Source organism: Podarcis vaucheri (assembly GCF_965113315.1).
Source record: "Podarcis vaucheri genome assembly, chromosome: 1".
Lineage (NCBI taxonomy): Eukaryota > Metazoa > Chordata > Lepidosauria > Squamata > Lacertidae > Podarcis > Podarcis vaucheri.
In genome coordinates, this window is record NC_138759.1 from 64,589,930 (window position 1) to 64,611,688 (window position 21,759).

Sequence of the window (21,759 nt, forward strand, 5' to 3'; positions counted from 1 at the left end):
AGCCTGTCACACAATGAGTGGCAGACCTGCTACTGCATGTTAGTTGACAGCCACAACCTAGATGGCTTTAAAAGAGGTTTAGACAAATCAGAGGAAATTGCACATGGAAGTCCCACTACTGAAATGGAAAGGGGAGCTTCCCAGCCCTCTGTACACTGGCCTGGGAACTCTTTGGTTTGTCTGAAATGCCTCCAGCCTATGAGGACAATCTCTAGTTACTCAGTTACTAGAGGAATGTACACCACAGTTACTAAGCGCGCTTTGAATGTTTTCTTACATTATTTGTCCCAGGGTTAAGTCCTGGCCGGAAAACAAATGCAGAAGCTGAGCTCTAGTAAGCGCAAGCAAAGGTCCTAATCCCCACTACTGCTATTTCAAACAGATAATTGCTTTTTGTACACTTCATTATTGTCTCAAGGGATGCTGTTAATAACTTTGCTGTGCTCAGTGTGTTGTCTCATGTACCAAAAGACTACATTCCTTCATCCTGAGCTTAATGCTTCACATTTGCTTAGAAGTTATTAAGGCAATGACTGTGCATCACAAGCAGCCTGGCTGCAGATGTTTTGGAAAGAGAGAATGCATTGTGCTTTTAAAGCATAAGGAGATAGCGAGGCTCGGAGCCAAAGCAATATGTGTTGGTTGCATATTTAACGATGATGTCACTGCTGAGGGTGTCTCCCTTCTTTAATCTCATTTGAGTTTCAAAGTAGCCCAAGAAAATGTCTTCAGTCAAAGAGTTTCCTCTTTAAAACTGCTATCCACTTCCCTGAAGATGTATCATACCTAGAACTGTGCATAAATGGCCTTTTGAAATTTTCCATTCTATCTGTGGGCAAACAAACTGTCATTCAAATGGTGTGCATGCACCACATCATGTGATCAATTGTGCAGGGCGGGGCTTACCTGCCCTCCAATATTTTATTCAAGTTGGCACCCCTGCCCCTAAAGCTGCTGCAGGACGTATTTCAAGGGCATGCAAAAGGCATTAGAAAGAGGGGGGACAGAGGAAGTTTTTGCACTAGTGGAACTGCTTAACGGGATACATCCCACAGCTTCTTCCCTTCCTCCCAAGCAGAAAAAGTGCCTTAGCAGCATGGCCACCATTTCCCATTCTCCACAATGTTTCTTATCTAGAGTTAAGGCATTGTGAGTCTGGGATTGTGGTCTACACACACACAGTGGATGAAATCCTGCAAAACTCTTCTTTTTCGAGAGGAATGAGAAAAAGAAAAATTTTGATTTTATTTATTTTTTAAGTCTAAGAAATTTCGGCTCACTTCTGTAACAACAATCATTTGCTCTAATTATTCTATAACTTACATCCTGTCCTTCTCAACAAGTTCTCTAGGTTGGTTGCAACAAATAAATACCTTAAATGGATATCATTTACAATTCTCTTCCAAGTGTTGTTTATGTATTGAAGGGGTGTCACATATATGATGGAGCAAATTTGTTTTCTGTGGCTCCAATGGAAGTTTATTGATTTATAATTCTCACTTCCATGAAGCGTGCTGAAGTGGCGTGAAACACCGTCAACGGGGGGAGGGGGAGCAGGATGTGAAACATTAGGAAGGATTTCCTGGCTGCCTAAGCCTTAGCTGTGTTGGAGCATCTTTAAATGTCCCTTGAGTTTATTCTTGGTCTAACGTAATATGTGTCGTATTCATTGGGTGACTGAGAGAGATCTAATATCAGGGGGTTGCCAATGTGATGCCCTTCAGACGCAGCCAGCATGACCAATGGTCAGGGATGATGAGAGTTGTAGTCCAACAACACCTTGACTGCCCCCATCTTAAATGTGGTTTGTATGGCTCAATAAAGATTTTTTGCATTAATCAATTCCAAATAAATAAATATAAACAAAGAAACGCTACTGGAAATGCACACATGTGTGTACCATCTGTGCAAGCTGCAACAACCATTTCAAAAACCGCACACCATGAAACACTCACAATCACAGATAACCTAAAATGACAAATGGATGGCAACAGAGGCTCAAAGTACAAATCTCATAGTGACCATAAGGGTTTACAAAATCCAATTCTGTTGTCCTGCTATAGAACTATAATGGAAAAGTACATGAGCATCTGCAAGTATCAAGGATTTCACTGATACAAAATTGATACAGATGACTACTTCAAACCCAAAACAATGTATCATTGGACAAGCCCATATCTTGATGCCTCAAGGAGGCATTTTCAGCATTACACTTTCAAAATCTATAAGTACTGAAGAGTGCTTTCCTCTACAAATGTTGTACAGTCCAATATACCTGAAACATTATTTTTTGCTGATCAATCTCAATTTCAAATCTGCAGAAACATTCCCTGTAGATTCCGAATCAATTTTCATATGTTGCAATTCATTTATTATTTCTTTTTCTTTATTATATTTTTTAATATATATATTTTATCTTTGTTAAATTTGAAGATGAAAACATAATTATAATGATTCTGGACTTCAGGGAAACAGTCCATTAATAACTGAGATGTGCTTGCCTGCATAGGGTAAAAGGTAAAGGTAAAGGACCCTTGGATAGGGTTGTGGTGCTCATCTCACTTTCAGGCCGAGAGGGCCAGTGTTTGTCCACAGTCAGCTTTCTGGGTCATGTAGCTAGCATGACTAAACCGCTTCTGGCACAACAGAACACCGTGACAGAAACCAGAGCACATGGAAATGTCGTTTACCTTCCCACCACAGTGGTACCTATTTATCTACTTGCACTGGTGTGCTTTCAAACTGCTAGGTTGGCGGAGCTGGGACAGAGCAATGGTAGCCCACCCCATCACATGGATTTAAACTGCTGACCTTATCTGCATAACACTCTAAGTGTGTTGCCAAACTTCCCCCCTCATTCTTTCCCTTGTAATTTGTGCTGAATAGAGTTTATTTGCTACAAAATATATAGCCTACAGGATGAGTATATCCCTCTGGTCCCAAGATAGCAGCAATCAGATGAACATTTCTATTTAAAGTCAGTATTCTTTCCAAAGCCCAGAGCCTCAAAATAAGCCTTTTCAATTTTTTTTATTGCGGGCTCAAATAGCGGACAACAAATTAACGAATCAGTTAGGTACGGTGCTAGATCTCTCCAGCTCCAGTTCTGCAGCATCCAGATGTGCCTTGGGATCCAATAAAGCTTTCATGAGAACATCACAGATTCATTGCATGGAAAGCAAGCTGGGATGTTATAGACAAGTCAGCTTTTTAAAAAGGACAGGACATGGTCAGCTTCAAAGTCCCAGCTTCAAAGTCCCATTGATTTCACTGGATCGAAGCACATGTTTAAACTTCAAATCAGTAGGATTTAAAGATGCTTAGCATTGGCTGGATTGTGTTCATAATTTATGAGCAATATCAGAAGTTATTAAGGTTTTAAAAAATCTGATTCTCTGCTGCACAGCCCACACTTGGTTTTTATTTATTTGAACAATATTGCAATTATTTGCCAAAGTTGCTATACCACAAAAATTGTTACTAGTTTGCCTAGAAATACATTCCATCCATCATTTGTGAGAAAACCAACAGGAAGCAAACAAGAAAAGCTCTCCCCTCCCCCCCCCCAGTTTATGAATGCTTCCCTTCCTGTTGCTGGGAACCGTAGATGATTGGCAAATGGCTATTCTTAAGAATTTGCAGATCCTTCTTGAGAGATGCAAAAGTTGTGACACTGTATCCAGTTAATGTATTCGGTTCTGTTGAACTTGGCAAACTTAAGTATGTGTAACCGGGTGTAAAACTGCATGCTGGTGTCTCTTATTAAAAGAGTCAAAAAAATAAGGCAACAAATGCTCATATCCAGCTAACCTTTCAGCAGGTTTGCTGTCTGTTTTCTGGTCAAGCCTTGGCTGTACCAATGCAGCACATTTTATGCTGAGTAGTTCTTTGGTATGCTGCTGGTACTTGATGAATCAGGATCATAGAATGAACTGAAGAGGAAACAAATAACACAGAGGGAAGAAGAAGAGGAAGAAGAAGAGTTTGGATTTGATATCCCGCTTTATCACTACCCTAAGGAGTCTCAGAGCGGCTAACATTCTCCTTTCCCTTCCTCCCCCACAACAAACACTCTGTGAGGTGAGTGGGGCTGAGAGACTTCAGAGAAGTGTGACTGGCCCAAGGTCACCCAGCAGCTGCATGTGGAGGAGCGGGGAAGCGATCCTGGTTCACCAGATTATGAGTACACTGCTCTTAACCACTACACCACACTGGCTGGACCACCCAATATGATGAATTATTACATTAAAACAAAAGGCCTTCTCAAAAGTATACTATAACAGCTATGTGAGGTACAGTATATAGATTCTGGCAATAGGTCCTTAATACCTCCCACACCTCATAGGAAACATACGTGTGGAGATTTGTCTTTTGGCCCCATCCACAATGTACATTTTAAGCACTATGATACCACTTTAAATAGCCATGACATCCCCCCCAAAAGAATCTTGGGAAGTGTCATTTGTTAAGCACACTGAGTTTTGTCAGGAGATCCTTATTCCCATTGCAGGGCTACAATTCCCACAGTCCCATGGGAAGAGGGATCACCTGTTAAACCACCCTGAGAATTATAGCTCTGTGATGGGAATAGGGGTTTCCTAACAACTCTCGGGACCCTTTACAAGTACACTTCCCAGGATTCTGTGGGGAGAACTGTAACTATTTAAAGTGGTATCATATATATCACATACGGGGCCTTTTTGCTGTTAAGTAGCTCTCTTCCCACTTTTTTGCTAACCCAAAAGTCACATAATGATCTATCCCCAAGATAGGGAACCTCCAACCTGAGAGCCTCATTAGACCCTGCCCCAGGCCTCCCGATTAGGCCCATGAGCCCATTTTGGCTGAGCACGACCCACCTATCCCAAACCTGATATAAAGGATGTCAGGTGTGAGGCAGGTAAAATACGCAGCTGAAAGGAGATATGATCCAGCAGGTGTGTTTTTGATACAAACCTAGTCAAAATTCACATGACTAGAAAGTTGGCGTGTCTGTAAAATGGGAATCATGTTGATCAACCTCGTAGAATTGTTGTGAAGGCAAGCATATTTATTTATTTACTTGTTGTGTGTGTGTGTGTGTGTGTGTGTGTGTGTGTGTGTGTGTGACCTATTAGAACTCAGCTATACAGCTGCAAATAAAACGTTTCAAATGGGTTGTAAAGTGCAATATACAAATGTGACACTAGATGGTGACACTAAGCTATGCAAAATTCAGTGTATTTTTCAAAAAAAAAAATTTAATAATAATTTCACAGCGTTTTTTATATGTGTGTACATTCCACCTTAGAGTCTTGCCCTCCCAAGGCACCTTACAAAATTTAATATAAGATACATTTTTAAAACCACCTAAATTTTAAAAGATATTTTAGTAGTTTTATGTTTTGACTTATCTTATTTAAATCACCCAGGGTAGTGGTGAATAAATAAACCAAAAAAATTATAATAAAGACTGTAAAACACATTGCATTTTTTTAAAAAAAGCTAGATAAAGTAGTAAAACATTTATTTACTAAAATGGTTTTTTAAGGGGAGAACTGGGAATCCCCAGACAGCATTGCATTTGGGTACTATATATCTCATCCTTCACATTTATCTTCCACTGTAGTCCACTTATAACATTTGTCCAGGTTAGGAGGGGAGAAGAGAATTGGCAGTTGATTAAGCAATGAAGTTAACTAAGATAAAGTTATGATCCCTGAAGGGGGTTGCTTCCTTGTCTCGGTATGTGTTAGCCATCTGTGTGTTTTTCACCTGCAATCACTTATAGCCCAGATGTTTTCCATTTTAAAAAATGGATAACTATGAGATTCTGAGTCTGTAGGAAAACCTCAGGCCAGAAGTAGAGCATATTGTTTATAGTTCTGTCCTAAAATTAGATTTGATTTAACAGTGTTCTTATCAGGCCAGATCAAGTAGTACAAAAAGTCTTTCAAGACACTTTCCGTAAGTTCATCATGCTGGTTTCAGTGATTTTTAAAAGAACATGTTAATGGCTTATGATGAGTAATAAAAGAATAAGAAATAATTTGCATCATTTCATACATACGGGAAGAAATGATTATTCATCCATCTATTATTATTATTACTGTTATTAGTATTTTCTTACATTTATATCCCACCTTTCTTCCAGGGAACTTAAGGTGGTGTACATAGTTATATTTTTCCCAATTTTACACTCACAGCAACTCTGTGAGGTAGGTGAGGCCCAAGGTCACACAGTGAGCTTTGTGACTGAGTGAGGATTCCAACCCTGGTTTCCCAGGTCTCAGTCCAACATGCTAACAGTGGCCCCCTGATTGATTGATTGATTGATCGATCGATCGATCGATCGATTATTTAATTTGTACCATTCTCTCAAATTCATTTTCAGTTACTCAGAAACATGCATGGAATTGACTGGGAATTCATTTCACCAAAAATTAAATGGGTTTAAGTTTGGCTGAAGACAGGCGATAGTAGCAGATTTTTCTCAATGGGAGTTAAAGGCAATTTGAAAAAGAGATTGCTGCTTATGCTATGTTTGCTCATTCCACTTCTGCCTCTGTTAAAGAGGCTGCACAGGTTTTTCTGTTCCCCAAACCTGCAAAACCTGCTTGACCAGGGGCAACAGTGAAACAGAAGAAGTATTTATCAAGCTAATTTCAACCCTCTTAAATATTGCCTTTTTCCAGGTTTTCTCTCTATTGCCCCAGTCTAACAAGCATAGCCTGCATGCAGAGACAGGCTTTGCCTTACTAACTGCACCAGAACCTCCAGCATGGAAGAAGCAATCACGTTCATTTCGGATTGTGTCTCTCACCCTGTTCATGTTCCAACATAGTAGACCTTTGATTGGACTGATGTGCTTAAAATCCCTTCTCTAAATAAGAAGCTGTATTATGAGGAAGAGACGTTGATAAGTGGTAGCACATGTTTGATATGCAGACATCCCTAGCACCTCCAAGTAGAATTGAGAGAAAACTTGCCATAAACCCCGAGGATATGCTGCCAGTCGTGTAGACAATACTGAACTAGATAGACCAATGGTCTGATTCCTCATAAGACAGCTTCCTGTGTTATACATAACTGTAGCAATTAACACTGGCCAAGAGACACGGGTGGCGCTGTGGGTTAAACCACAGAGCCTAGGACTTGCCAATCAGAAGGTTGGTGGTTCGAATCCCTGTGACGGGGTGAGCTCCCATTGCTCGGTCCCTGCTCCTGCCAACCTAGCAGTTTGAAAGCACGTCAAAGTGCAAGTAGATCAATAGATACCGCTCCAGCGGGAAGGTAAACGGCGTTTCCGTGTGCTGCTCTGGTTCACCAGAAGCGGCTTAGTCATGGCTGGCCACATGACCCGGAAGCTGTAGGCCGGCTCCCTCGGCCAATAAAGTGAGATGAGCGCCGCAACCCCAGAGTCGGTCACGACTGGACCTAATGGTCAGGGGTCCCTTTACCTTTACCTTTAAGAGATACAGGGGTACAAAGTAACTTGTTCTTTCCTCACTTTTTATTTATTCTATTAAATCTGTATACCACCCTTCATCCATAGATTCCAGGGTGGTTCGAAGCACTTTGTGCCAATGTACACTTTTGACTGAACGCAATGTGAAATGTTGAGGTATCCCTTCACCTTACAATAGCCTGTCCATGATAAGCACATAGCCAACAGTCTGCAAAACGTGTGGAGCAATGAGTGTAGGATATCCAAGTGCCAAAACCAGGACTGATCTCCAGATGATTCATAAGAAATGTTTCTCACATGAGTCACAGATGAGAGAGAGGGAGCGGGAATGCTACGTGCATCAAATTATTATTTTGGAAAACGTTACTCCTGCTGTTCACATGGTAATGTGGTACCAATTTTTTGGATTCTGAAAAGCTTGGCATCTGCTTCAGGGAGACAGGTGCTAGGTGAGAAAGAGAGCAAGAGACTGCAACTTGTTGCTCCACACAATAGCAGGACCAGAGCAACATGGAAGGCAGAAGGAGGACTGAGTCAGCGACTCAGTCATGTCTAGAGGAGGGAAATGGATGGAAATGACAGACACGGCAGGTTACTAACCATGCAGGATGGTGGAGATGAAATGAAGCAATTCCAGGAGAAAAAGCAGACCAAGTGACTCACACTAGATATTGATGAAATGTCACATCAGAGTATGGTAAACAGGCTATGACTCTAATGCCCAGTTGGCAGTACTGGGTGATGATGGATGGTCTTGGGATTTGGTTGCTGGATGGGAGTCTCTGAGACAAATTCTTGATAATGGTATCCAATAACTTGGGAGTGCTGTGTGTTAAACCACTGGGCCTAGGTCTTGCCGATCAGAAGGTTGGCGGTTCGAATCCCCATGACGGGGTGAGCTCCCGTTGCTCGGTCCCTGCTCCTGCCAACCTAGCAGTTCGAAAGCATGTCAAAGTGCAAGTAGATAAATAGGTACTGCTCCAGTGGGAAGGTAAACAGTGTTTCTGTGTGCTGCTCTGGTTTGCCAGAAGTGGCTTGGTCATGCTGGCCACATGACCCAGAAGCTGTACGCCGGTTCCCTCAGCCAATAAAGTGAGATGAGCACCACAACCCCAGAGTCAGTCACGACTGGACCTAATGATCAGGGGTCCCTTTACCTTTACCTTGCCTATGGTTCTCCAGATGTTGTTGGACTCCTGCTAGCATCAGCCCCAAACAGCACAGCCACTGGTCAGGTATGTGGAAGTTGTAATAAAGGAACATCTGGAAGGTTAGTCATCCCTGCTATAAACCTAAGTCCTTACAAGACCTAGTTCAGAAGGTTAAAAGCTGTATAAATTGTTTCAAAGTACCTAAATGTATTTTTTGTAGCATGTTGTTAGTTACAGAATTATTAACAGATACTACTGTATATAAATCCTCTAGTTTCCTATTGTCATCATAAAGGAATCTTTCCCTCCACTGAACCATATATTAGTTAACCTGGCCCATGCTTCATTATTAGAAGTCAGATTTGGTTTGCTAAGCAAAGAAAAGGGCCCTTGATATTTCACTGTAAAATATATTCTTGTTTGGTGTTCCAAATCAGTAGCTCAGTTAAGTCTGCAATAGCAAAAAAGTTGCCAAATCCATTAAAAGTGCTGAAATGCCTTAAGACTTAACTTTCTGTGCCATCAAATGCCGCTAGTTCTGTTTTCTGATGTGGGATGCAGAGGGCGCAAATGGCTACTAATCAGCATGGAAACTTTCAGTCTACAAATACAGAAGCAATTCATATAATGCATTAACTCCCAGTGCAAGCTTGTAAAAATAGTCAATTGTACCAGGAAATCTGAATTCTCCGTTATATTCCACTCAAGCTAGAGAAGAGAAGAATAACACAGTGCTGATGGTGCTGAATGAAATCACTGTTTGATATAGTCATTAAAAAGCTGTGGAATGATCAACTTGTTGAGAAAATAAATATAGCGCTGGCCATAGGTATAATCTCTTTGCCTGCTTTTGTTGACCTTCCACTATGTTGAATTTGATTATCATATTTGTTAAAGTAGGGGAGTCATTTTTCTTTATAGAACTATTAGTATTTTTCCATTGAAACCATATGTTTGGTAGTTATGTTGTTCAGTTGCAAAATGCATACCATTTTAAAGTAATTTGTTGTAAAAACACACAAAAATGAAATGGCAGAATGAACCCATTTGGGCAGATATACTAAAACCGACTTTTCGGTCTATTAAAGACAGAGCTAGAAATTTAAGGGAAGAACTCAAGGATTTCATGACCATGCTGACTTTTCAAACTTTCTCACTAGAGACCAGAAGTCTTGCCCAAGAACCCCTACTTAGCTGATTTGTGGAGCACTTTGTTTTACACTTATAAACCGATTCCATTCCAGATTGTACCATTGTGTCTTGGCACCGTGAGATTTACAAATGTTGCTGCATTAGGAAAGCATACTTTGCTGCAGGGTGGGTAAGCATGTGGAACAAATCAAGCATTACTAAAAGTCTGTATATCCATGGTATATAGGCTGATTCAATCTTAGGACATGATTCACACACAAAGCACTTAACTCTCCAGAGCAGTTAATCTCCCACAAAGATCCCATGGAAGTCTAAGGGATGAGTCCAGGGGCAGACACAGTTAGTGGCATGTAGCCAACCTGTAATTTCACATGTCAGAAAAACACTAGTTTTGATAGATCAGACTAACATGGGAACTCCCAGGCCTATTTCGATGTTGAGGAAATTCAGAAATCACAGGGAAATAGGAGCTGGCGGTTAGAGCAATCCAAACTATAGGAAGCCAGCATTATGGTAAATTATGCACGTGTAATTTACCCCATTCTACATTCCACTCAGGAAAGAGGCTACTGCTGACTAAGCCAGCCCAAGCCTAGCAGAAGAGGGAAAAGCCTTTAAAATAGAGATTGACTTACACCACCCTTCCTGCCAGTGTAAATTCTGTTAAGTTGCTAGGTGACATGAACAAGTCAAACATAGGAATAGGGGTAATTCTTACCCTGCCCTGTCCCACCCTCAACCCTACCCCTACCATTCCCCTCAAACACCCCTTTTTCAGGACTAAGCCCTGGCATATCTCTGGCTGAGCCTGGATGAGGGGGTTAACCCCCTCTCAGCCAGAAGCCCACCTACTCCAAACTCCACTCATCCCAGCGGATCTTGCGTTTGAATTGCTCCCTAAGTTAACTCATCTTTCCAGAGTGAATTGGACCATCTGACAGTGAGTCAAGCTCTAGGTTTTGCCTTGTGTTTAATGATTCCACACAATTTCAATGGTTTCTATGGGGGTGTCAGTTTCACTGTGTCTATCCATAGCAAACAAGGCTGCCCCACCCACAAAGTGGGGTAAAGCAACTGTCTTAGGCAAAGATTTTGCCAAAGGTGCCAGAGATGCCAGCAGAGGTGGTATGTTTGGTGGCACTTCTCGTTTTGCCTCAAGCAGTGAAAAAGGGACACACTGTCCCTGATAGCAAACACAGTTAATAAAACTTAACAAGGAAAATCATAGTATTTCTGATTGATCCATTCTATTATCCAAGCCTTGAGTATTCTCCTGAACAGCAGCAAGCAAGACCATCTGCCACTGGGGCTAGAAAGAAAAAGCAAGAAGGATGAAACCGTTTAGGCTATTAGCCTGCATTAGAAACTGGAGACATTAAAATCTAGAGTCCGTTTATTCTTTTAAACACCAAGTCTCAATACATCCCACCGCCACCCCCCTCCACAACACCAACATGACATCAAACATGTGGAGCTCATTACAGTAGCTGGCATGTACAGAGAAAAATATGCTAATCAAAAACACACAAACATAGATCTAGGAATGCCCGACAAATATCCTCCATGATCATCTCACCAATGATGTGCTCCAGTGCTGGCCACTGAAGTCATAGGAACGCAAGAGTTGGTGGCTGAGAAGTGATGCTGAAGGGCACTCAATGATCAAAATCAAGTGGTAAAGCTTTCCCTGGATTTATCACTGCAAGTGGGAGACTGAGTGACTAAAATGCTATCTCTTATCAAATCTCCCTTCCTGTTGAAAACTTGATAGAAAGGTTTGACCTGGACTTCTTCCTTATCAAATACCTATCACAATGGGGGGGGGGGAGATGTGTTTGTTCTTCATATAAAAACATTCATAAATGTAACCCTCCCACCTTAGTTTAAGGTACTTCAGCCCAGGAAAACTGCTACAAGGTGAACAAACCAGACATTGCTATGGTTTGACAAGACTTGTATCTGAGGTTTCTATTACTTTAGTAAATGGCATTTAATTATGTTATCTAATGGCACCCATAATGCTCTGATAATCCAATGGTGATAGGTCTCAGATTAATATTTGGGTCCAATTGTTCTCGTGTGTGTGTGTGCGCGCGCGCGCGCGTGTGCACGTTCGTGCATATTACTGGTTAACAATTTTGGATGTTTTTACTCTGTTTTAATGTTTCTCTGTAACCCACTTTGAGTTCACCTTTCTGTTAAAAAAAGAGCAATTGATAAATATAATAATAATAATAATAATAATAATAATAATAATAATAATAATAATAATAATAATGTTGCCCTAAATGCCTGTGAGTCCTTTAGGACCTTATGGAGAGTAAATATACAGTATTCAAACACAGCCACTGGAACAGAAGTGTTTATTCTGAAGAGAGTCTTTGTCAAACTACCATGATTCTAAATGAACAAATGACAGAAGAGCAACACAGTCTTTTCATCTTTCCAGTTAAGAAGAACTGTTTTAAATATAAGGAAGCATGAGGTCACTTTTCCTGGCAGACGAGCACACGCAGCTTCCGCTGACTTCAGTAGCAACATCATGTCCTAGGAGAAAAGCTGGGCATCGACTTCACTGGTGTCACACAGGGGACAAACCAACCCCAACCGAGCAAATTTGGTTCTTATCTACTCCATTGTGTATGGGCCAGAAAAGTACATTTGCATGATGTAATTGTGCATACCCAAACAGCTGCATGCTGGTGTTTAGCGTCCAAATCAGATATGCAGATTTCTGTTTATATATATGCAGTATTTTCACACACACAAAGTTCCCAAGCGGTACAAATAACATCCATGAACATCTGTCTCCATTGGCAAGCAAATCTATATTGGGCTCTCTTCAAAGCCAGTCAAGGTTTAACAGAGCCTGGTTTAAACTTGGTCTTCCCGGGAATGCCTCAGAAGTGGAAGTGATTCACAAAACACTTAAGCCAGCTACTTTTAAACCCTGTGGAAATTGCATTGTAAATCTGAGCCATAAAGCAACACCCTCCTACAAAAAAATATATATTGTTGCATGCACACCTATTAATTATATGTGGGGAGGGGAGTGTTTGCTCTGAGGTGCTTATTATTTCCAGGAAACCCCATCAGGGAGATGAAGAATTCTAAAAAGAAAAACAACCTTCAGTTATGCCATGACAGCTAGTTTTAGCCACCCACTCCTTATTAGAGTCTGCTGTGCCGTTCTATGAATTTATGTAATAGGCTAAAGAACTGGGCCTTTGTATTATTCCATGGTCTATATTTGTGCAGCTGCAGAGCTTCATGGGAGTCAGTAGTAGCAATAGTTAGCAATTTTATTGCCATAGGGATTAGACACTTTATCCAGGGCCCCACCGTACTGGCGCAAAAATGTTTGGCACTCTGAGTCTTGAAAAGGTTCCTAATCTAAACTGAATGCAAGACACAACAGGTGGCTATGACAGATGGGGAGCACAGAGAAACACTGAGACACTGCTGTATAAACTGCAGACTTAGCATGCCAGCTACTTAGCTGTTCTTTTCCTAAGTGCACGCTCCTCTGCTATTGCTCTATTAGTCAAAGCAGAAGTGCCCTAGCAGTTCCCAAACATGTTCAAATCACAGCACACATTGAGCTTGCAGTCACTCTGGTAGTACTGAATGCAATCACTTCGGTGGTGCTGGGTGATGTCTCAACAACCAGACATCTCCACACCATCCAGCTATTAATGGAACAGGACTCTGCATCACATCTGCCAAAGGAACCTCACAGCGTGCCTGTTATCAAAACAGAATTAGGATTTGCTCCACATGCTTTCAAGAGAACAGAGCTATGTCTTGCTTTGTCCGAGTTCAGTTTAAAAGGCGACACAAAAACTAGCTGGCTTTGGTAGGCAATGCATAGTAACAATTCAATTATAATTCTTTGGGGACGGTCATTGGTATCTCTTTATGTGTGTGTGTGTGTGTGTGTGTGTGTGTGTGAAAGAGAGAGAGAGAGAGAGAGAGAGAGAGAGAGAGAGAGAGAGAGAAAGTCTGGCAATTAAGTCTCTAGTCACCTAACCCATGAGTTTGTTCTGGATGTCACATAACATCCATTTGATAGACAATTAAATGCTTCCACTGTTTACCTATCATCACACATCCAGTCTCCTCCTATTGATGCATTGCCAGTTTTTCTTGCCCTGGTAGAAGAAATACAATTTCCTAAGTGCACCCATTTTCACAGTGAATTTTCTGTGTCAGCAGGAGGTTGGGCTGAACTATCTTTGAGGTTACTTAAGACTCTATAATTCTATGAGTAACTCCTATGTGGTTTTGTCTGCTCCTTTGTCACTGACCTTTGTCCTTAATTGAGTTTCCCTACATTCGATATTCTAACCAGTCTTGGAAAGTCCAAGCAAAGGGTGAGGAATCAGTTAGAAATGAATGGGTTATGGAGGTTGCACAACTTATGATTCATCAACCTTAGAGGTGCTTAGCAAACCTTCTTTTCACAGTCCCAGGCAAACAACAAAAATATCATTGAACTTTTAGAGACCAATATACAAGGCTGGTGGTTGCATTTGACTGTGGATTCCACAACCCAGGAACCACCAATTAAAGGGCCTTGTCACATGTCAGCACCAACTGGGCAGCAATTGCAGTGCCACTCTGGACCATGTAAACTGGTAAAGCACTATTAATACCCCTCGAGAACTGGGTCATGGAGAAGTTGATATGTAACTATCTGCAATGTGTGCCTTGTATTTCTTGGTTGTAGCACTACCTTCCACTAAAGTCTTTCTAAAACCATCCCATTTTGGTTTTGTGCTTACTTTGCCAACAAAGGTCCGTATAAAAGCTATGGTTTTCCCAGTAGTGATGTATGGAAGTGAAAGCTGGACCTTAAAGAAGGCTGATCGCCAAAGAATTGAAGCTATTGCATTATGGTGCTAGAGGAGACTCTTGAGAGTCCCATGGACTGCAAGAAGATCAAACCTCTGCATTCTTAAGGAAATCAGCCCTGAGTGCTCACTGGAAGGACAGGTCCTGAAGCTGAGGCTCCAATACTTTGGCCACCTCATGAGAAGAGAAGACTCCCTGGAAAAGACCCTGATGTTGGGAAAGATGGAGGGCACAAGGAGAAGAGAACGACAGAGGATGAGATGGTTGGACACTGTTCTCGAAGCTACCAGCATGAGTTTGACCAAACTGCGGGAGGCAGTGGAAGACAGGAGTGCCTGGCGTGCTCTGGTCCATGGGGTCACGAAGAGTCGGACACAACTAAACAACAATAACATAAGTTAATGCATTAAATAATTGGGTGACATTCTACCTAAAAGAGTACATCCACTGAAATCCATGGACATATCAATGGGTGTATGATTTAGGGTTATTCTAGAGCCAATGGGGTCAAGCTTAAAACCCTAAAACCCATTTGCTTGCATATAGATGGCAGCTTCCCAACCCTGCAACACAAACTGTTTAGATCGAGCAACTTGTGCCAAACTTTCTCATGACAGTCTACCTACAAATTAAAATCTTTCAAGCCTTATTTTACTTATTTCATGTATAGACCTCCCTAAGAAGTAATGGTTCTCCACCACTGACTTTTTATTTTCACAACAACCCTGTGAGGCAGATTATACTGAATGGCTCAAGGTCTCAATGGCTGACAGTCTCATGGAAAAGTGGGGATTTGAACCTGGGTCTCCCCAATCATAACACACCACTTAAAACTACACCACCACTGTTGCTCTTTCCTTCCCTTACTCTCATTTTTGGCACTGTGTGCTTTCTTGCATATAGGGCAAATAATTTTTTTATTTACAGTGGTGCCTCCGTTCCGCGAGTCTCTTCGTCTTGCGGTTTTTTCGGCTATTAGCGGCTATTAGCGGCTTAGCGGCTATTAACGGCTTAGCGGCTTAGCGACTATTAACAGCTTAGCGGCTTAAAGAAAAAGGAAACAAATTCACAAGAACTCGCAAGACATTTCGTCTTGCAAAGCAAGCCCATAGGGAAATTCATCTTGCGGAACGACTCAAAAAACGGAAAACTCTTTCGTCTTGCGCGTTTTTCGTCTTGCAAGGCATTCGTCTTGCGAGGTACCACTGTACATATTTTCTTAAACATATGCCTGACTTTTCTTCCATTATGGAGTGCAAAGCAGCATACTATGAAAATAGAGACAAAGTCCTTATTGTGGAAAAAGTGGGTTGATAGTAGGATATATTCATGAGGATCAGATGGAGAATTTTTGTCATTTTCCATTTTGTGGTCCAGATACCACTTACCAGCTAGTGCTGAGTGCCAGCACTGTATCTTCTTCAACTGCAATACCTTTTAGCATCTATTTATGGATCGTCAGCTTTGTTGCCTCAATGTTCCCTACATTGCTTGAGAAAACAATTAAATCTTTGCAGAAAGCTGAAGTCATATTAGTTGTTTATAAATGTTTATTGAATTGTTGTAAATTGGATGCTCAGGAACTTAATGAATGTTTCATTCAGCTCAGTCCATTGGAAGTTGTTTTACCATCTTTAGATTTAAAATCAAGGTTGAGTCAACAAAAAATGATGCTCTGGGTATTTTGGATTCCACAGTGCCTTTATAGGAGGGAGCTGGTTATATTGATGCCGGCAGTGTAATGCTAAAAACACCTCTTTGAGGCACATGATGTGGGCATGTCCTGTGGTGTCAGCTTTCTGGTCAGAAATTATTGTTTGTGTGAGCTATGTTTTGGAGAAATCATTTATATTTTTGCAGTTGTTCACACACTCTTAAATTATCTTCCTGTGATGTGGGAACTAACAGATAGACAATAAATGTAGATCCTGCAAGGAAGGACAAGAACTCAGCATCTACTACTCAGTAGTCTGAAGATCTCACACTGCCCTTTCCTAATTGCTGATCTTTGTTGAAATACCTACTGCACATATTATTCCATATGCTGAAGTTAGGATTGATGGAGTACGGTTATTGTTAATGTCAGTTAGTGGTGTTTTTATATCTTTCTTCCAGCTATATTGGCAAAATAAAAAGACCTGTGTGTGCTTAGCTTCAGCAAGGTGGTGGCCATGTGTGCCTTCAAAGGAAACCCTGGGCCAGGGTTAATTTTTAATTAAAAACTTGAAAAAGCAGGGCTCGGGTGAGATCTAGTCACATAAGCAGCTGTCATGTTGATCTGAAACCATGTGGCAATTGCTTCATTCAATTTCATGACATCACAAACCCCTCCTCCCCTCAAAGGGTTGCAGTCATGGTGTGGTGTATGCATGGCGCAAGACATTACAAAGTGCTCAGTACCCAACCCTAGTGCAAGCATCCCAAAACACTGCCGTTTCTGCAGATGTCTGTCTTCAAAATAAGTTGACGGGGCTTGCTTGGGATTTCTGCTGGAAATCTTGCTGGCATTCTCCCAGACTTTAGCTGTGCCTGGTATGCATTTCACCTTCTTCAAGAGTAACTAATTGGGGATCTCCCCTCACCCCTTTATTTCTCCCACCGCTCCCCCCCCAGTCCAGCTTTCCACAAGGGATGACACTGTAGTTTTAACAATGGCACCGAGGTCTAAAGGCTTCCTTCCAAACTTGGCGTTTGGACTTTTGCAGAAGTGACGGGACCGGTGGTTGTAATTTGAGAGGGAGGGGGAGAGAGAAAGAGAGAGAGATCCTACGGCCAAAAGCCAAGATCCCGCGTTACCACCACCAATCCAGATGCAGCAGCAAAAGGGTAGCAAACCAAGCGGCTTCAGGCAGGTCTAGCTTAGAATCTCTCTCTCTCTCTCTCTCTCTCTCTCTCTGCTTTTGCTCGCACGTTTCTTCACTTGGAAGGCAGAGTGGAGGGAGGAGGAAAAACGTGCTGGAGGTGCATGGGGAACTTGGAGGGAAAGAAATAAAAAGCAACTCCTCCCTAGGGCTCGCTCGCTCGCTCTCTCCCCGCGCACACAGCTCCCCACCTACAGGACTAGAGACGATCTCGTGGGGGACTCGAGAGAGATCTTTTTCAGGAGAAGCCCAACCGCGAGCCCCAATGAAGCCCCGCGCGGAGGGCGAGAGGACTTGATCTTCCGCGCTCCGCCGCCGCCGTCTGCCTTCGCCCGCCGTCGGGGAGCCGCTTCTCCGCCTCTCCCCTTGGCCGGGATGGGGCTGCCCCTGGGGCTTCGCCTGGTGGGGCTGCTGGCCTGCTTGGGCAGCGTGTGCCGCGGCTACTTCGACGGGCCGCTGTACCCGGAGATGTCCAACGGGACGCTGCACCACTACTTCGTGCCCGACGGCGACTACGAGGAGAACGACGACCCGGAGAAGTGCCAGCTGCTCTTCAGGGTGAGCGAGCGGCGGCGCTGCTGGGCGGCCGAGGAGGAGCAGCGGGCGGCGGCGGCCCCCGGCCTGACCCTGCGCGAGGAGCTCACCGTCCTGGGCCGGCAGGTGGAGGACGCGGCGCGGGTGCTGGAGGGCATCCGCAAGAGCATCTCGTACGACCTGGACGGCGAGGAGAGCTACGGCAAGTACCTGCGCCGCGAGGCCACGCAGATCGGCGACGCCTACGCCAACTCGGACAAGTCCCTGGGCGAGCTGGAAAACAAGTTCCGGCAGGGCCAGGAGCACGAGAGCCGCGAGGGGAGCCGCCTCAGCGAGGACTTCGCCGGCATGCTCGTGCACGCGCGCGCCCTCCTCAAGGACACGCTGGCCGTCTCGGCGGGCCTCCGGGACAAGTACGAGCTGCTCGCGCTCACCGTGCGCAGCCACGGCACGCGCCTCAGCCGCCTCAAGACCGAGTACCTCAAAGGCTGAGGAGGACGCCGACGGCGCCTCCACTTAGGACCTTTCGCCGCCCCACAACAGCTCGCCAAGGCGCGGAAACCCTCCGCGCGCGTCATTTGCGCGCCTTCCCTCCTGCTATTGGAAACAGCGGCTGTGATTTGTCAGTCATATCATCCTTCCCGCGTAGCCCTTTGAAAGTGCAAAGGAACCCGGGAGGCGGCGGTTCTCCTCAGGGGACAGGTTGTTGTGGGGCTATATTAAAGGACAGTAAGCTGGCAATTAATTGGGCTGTCTTATTTTATTTGCCACCACCGAGGGTGCCATTTCTGCCTTAGGCACCCAAATGGCCTGGAACACTTGTTTTGTTTTGCTTTTTTAATAATAATAATAATAATAATAATAATGCTTACAGGCTCCTGTGCCTTTCCCAACTTTCTCACTTGCAGAAACTCAACAGGTGACTGTTACATCTCTGTGTTAAAAGAACTGCACCTGTTGGGTTTCTGCCTGTCACGCAGCTGTTGAATGCACATAGATCCTGTGGGTGGGGGAGAGGTGGCTTACCAGCTGGTTGTGTTGTGTTCCTCCTCTGCTTTGAGGGTTATGTGTAAAAGGGAGGTGCAGGTAATTAACAGGGCAGTCTATACCTGCCTGCTTGGAAATAAGATCTGTTGAGTCCAGCCAGCCATGCTCCCATGAAGGCATATATCAAACTGCAGCCTTGCTGGCTAAAAAAAACCCATTGGTGGATTACTTATGCATGCATTTTCCAGATGTGGATATGGAGGCTGGAGTGTGACTTGTCAGCAGCTTTTGAAGCCTGCACTACTGCACAACCAAGAGTAGCTCAGTTGTGGATAACTGGGTTGCACAGCTATCCCACGAGTCTTACTAGTATTTATATTATTAGATAGTCCTGGACATACGGGAAAACTTTGCAATCAGTCCCAATTCAGCAGAGTTAGGCACTCTGAAACCAGTTGTGGTCAGTAACCCAGGGAAATAAGTCGCTGAGGCCAAAAGATAATGACTTGCTAATAGCTTTTGGACCTTGCTCTCAGCTTCCTCCCAACTGCAACCAGTTGTTCATGGGTTGTGTTTTCACAACAAACCTGTGAGGTAGACCACTGTTTGCCCCTTTTATATTGGAAGAGATGAAGCTGAGTGACCTGTCCAAGACTATTGCAAGGGTCACCCCAGGTCATAAGTCTTAATTGTCTGTCAACTTATAGTTGTTAAATCATGTTGCAATCCTCATATTCTCTGGCCGACTGGGGAATTTGTTGCTCCTTACCCCCTTCTGTAAGCCTGTCAGACTTAATTAAGGATAGCTAAAGAGAAGTTTCATTCCACTCTTTCACAGCTGATAGCTGACATGGAGGTTTTCTTGATTAGTGATTCTGAGAATGAAATCAAGGAGTTTTAGGTTCCATAATCAGGAGCAGAAGGGTGTGATCTTTTGTAAACATTTCCAGAGAGGTAGCTGCAAACTTTTGTATGAGGCCTCAAGAGAAGTAAGAGAATAACTTTCCCATCCTTTCAGTGTGTGTTGGGGAAAACAGGAATTCAAATACTCATTAGAGATTGTATGGAGCCAGAATGTGGAAACTATTTATTTGGCAAAGTACAAGGGTGTGGTGTTCATCCATATCACACAAGACTGCAAGAATATAGCCTTTTCTCTATCTCTTAAAAAAATTATGGGGTTATCTTCACCCGTTGAGGAGGAAATCCCCACCTTGTTATCATATTTAACACTTATCCCAGTCATAGAGTATGGAGAATACCTACAGTAACAGTTTTATCATCTCATATCTCCCATGCCGCCATCATCTCCCCTGTGCTACCTTTACTCAGTGCAGAATACACAACTGTGCTTAGTGTACTTCTGATTACATTCCTCTAAACTTGCAAAATTAGGTGAGCTGGAGCTGTGAACATTCAAGGGTTTTGTTCTATCAAATGTGGATTTGTGCCTTAGGCACTTTTAAATACAAGTGACAGTCTTTAAGATGCGAAACCCTAGGGCCTGCCTGAAAAACTCTGCCAAACTTCAAGCAGTGACTCCCATCCTTTTCCTCCTCTTTCCTTTTGTGCAAGAATTGTTTTAAATTCTGTAAAAGGATTTAGCGTAGTTGGAAGCTACTGTTGAGTCTAGCTTGGCTCCCTCCAAGATGTAAATTTCCTGCCCACTGGGAGACAGCCCAGCTGGAATGCCAGCAACAGTGAGAGATTGGAATCTGAGCCATCCTTCCCTTCATCGAGAGTTCGAACTTGCCAGATCTAAATATAAAAAGTAATTGCTATGGTGTCCGCAGAGTGGTTTTCTAGTGGAGCTGTAACATTTCAAAAAAACATTTCTTCTCTTATGTGGAATGGCAGTGCTCCATACTAAGGGGCAGTCCTTAAAACCAAAATAGGGCTTTCTGGCAATATTACTCCAAGCTCAGAACAGGTAATTCTGTACCCTTTGAAAAAGAGATAGTGGAACGCTTCCAAGTAACCTTTAAGAATAAAATGGAACGGAGGTAGTCAGATTTCCACTCTAAAAGAAGGTGACAAATCCTGTTGACTCTTCTTTTGCACTAGGAATTTCAGGTACTGTACAGGTAAACAATAAGAATCTAATTCCTCAGGCTTTCAGTGGATGAGAGTAAGGCTCCTGGAGCCAGCAGGGCAGAAGAAGACTTTCTTTCTATTTCAATGTGTAGCCACCTGGGATATATGAATTCCCAACAGTAATTTGACTCCCAGTAGCAATAGTCTTTTCCATTGCTGCAAATCCTTTCCCCTTGCTGCTACATCATCACTATCACCATACTTCTTTCCTCTAGCTGTTCTGTTTCCTAATTGCTCGCACTGTAGGGATTTCACTTGCCATGTTAAACAATAAGAGGTGCTCTGCAATTGCAGTGCCTGTGACACAGTTCTGCAGAGCTGAGGTATTTGGAAATAACTGGATGTATTGTGTACAAGGGGGCTGTTTTGTCTGGAATAAAAGGCATTCCTAAGACATCTGTTCAGATACTAAAATACTACCCTCCATCTTCTGTACTTTCATAGTACTCAGGGGCGCGGACTTATAAAAAATATTGGGGGGGCCCGGGAAAGCTCATGAATAATAAATAAGCTCATGAATATGCAGATAAAGTGGCGCCGCCTCCTCGTGAGCGAATAGGGGAGAGCGTGCTGCGCCTATTAATCAGCTCCGAAGGAAATTGGGTGGAGCTTTTGCTCGGGAGGGAGGGCAGGAGGCATGCAGCCCGACCCTGTACATTTTGGGCTGGGGGAGGGGCGG

The 21,759-nt window shown here is 43.2% G+C and overlaps 1 protein-coding gene and 1 long non-coding RNA gene across 3 annotated transcripts in view; one reads left to right on the plus strand and one right to left on the minus strand.

Moving 5' to 3' along the window:
• The window catches only part of LOC309527373, a 37,845-nt gene extending 16,323 nt beyond the window's left edge, over positions 1-21,522 (minus strand). For both annotated transcript variants that reach the window (XR_014217201.1, XR_014217202.1), the window contains exon 1: positions 19,113-21,522. This is a non-coding gene — a long non-coding RNA (uncharacterized lncRNA). The remainder of the gene's footprint in view (positions 1-19,112) is intronic.
• On the plus strand, positions 17,245-18,744 carry FIBIN (fin bud initiation factor homolog). Its single transcript, XM_082212973.1, has one exon. The coding sequence runs from the start codon at positions 17,841-17,843 to the stop codon at positions 18,489-18,491; it is 651 nt and encodes a 216-aa protein (XP_082069099.1). The 5' UTR covers positions 17,245-17,840; the 3' UTR covers positions 18,492-18,744.
• Positions 21,523-21,759: the final 237 nt, after the last annotated feature.

Bases quoted from the DNA above. Each gene is read 5' to 3' on its own strand.
- FIBIN (XM_082212973.1), top strand. From the start codon at position 17,841: ATGGGGCTGCCCCTGGGGCTTCGCCTGGTGGGGCTGCTGGCCTGCTTG.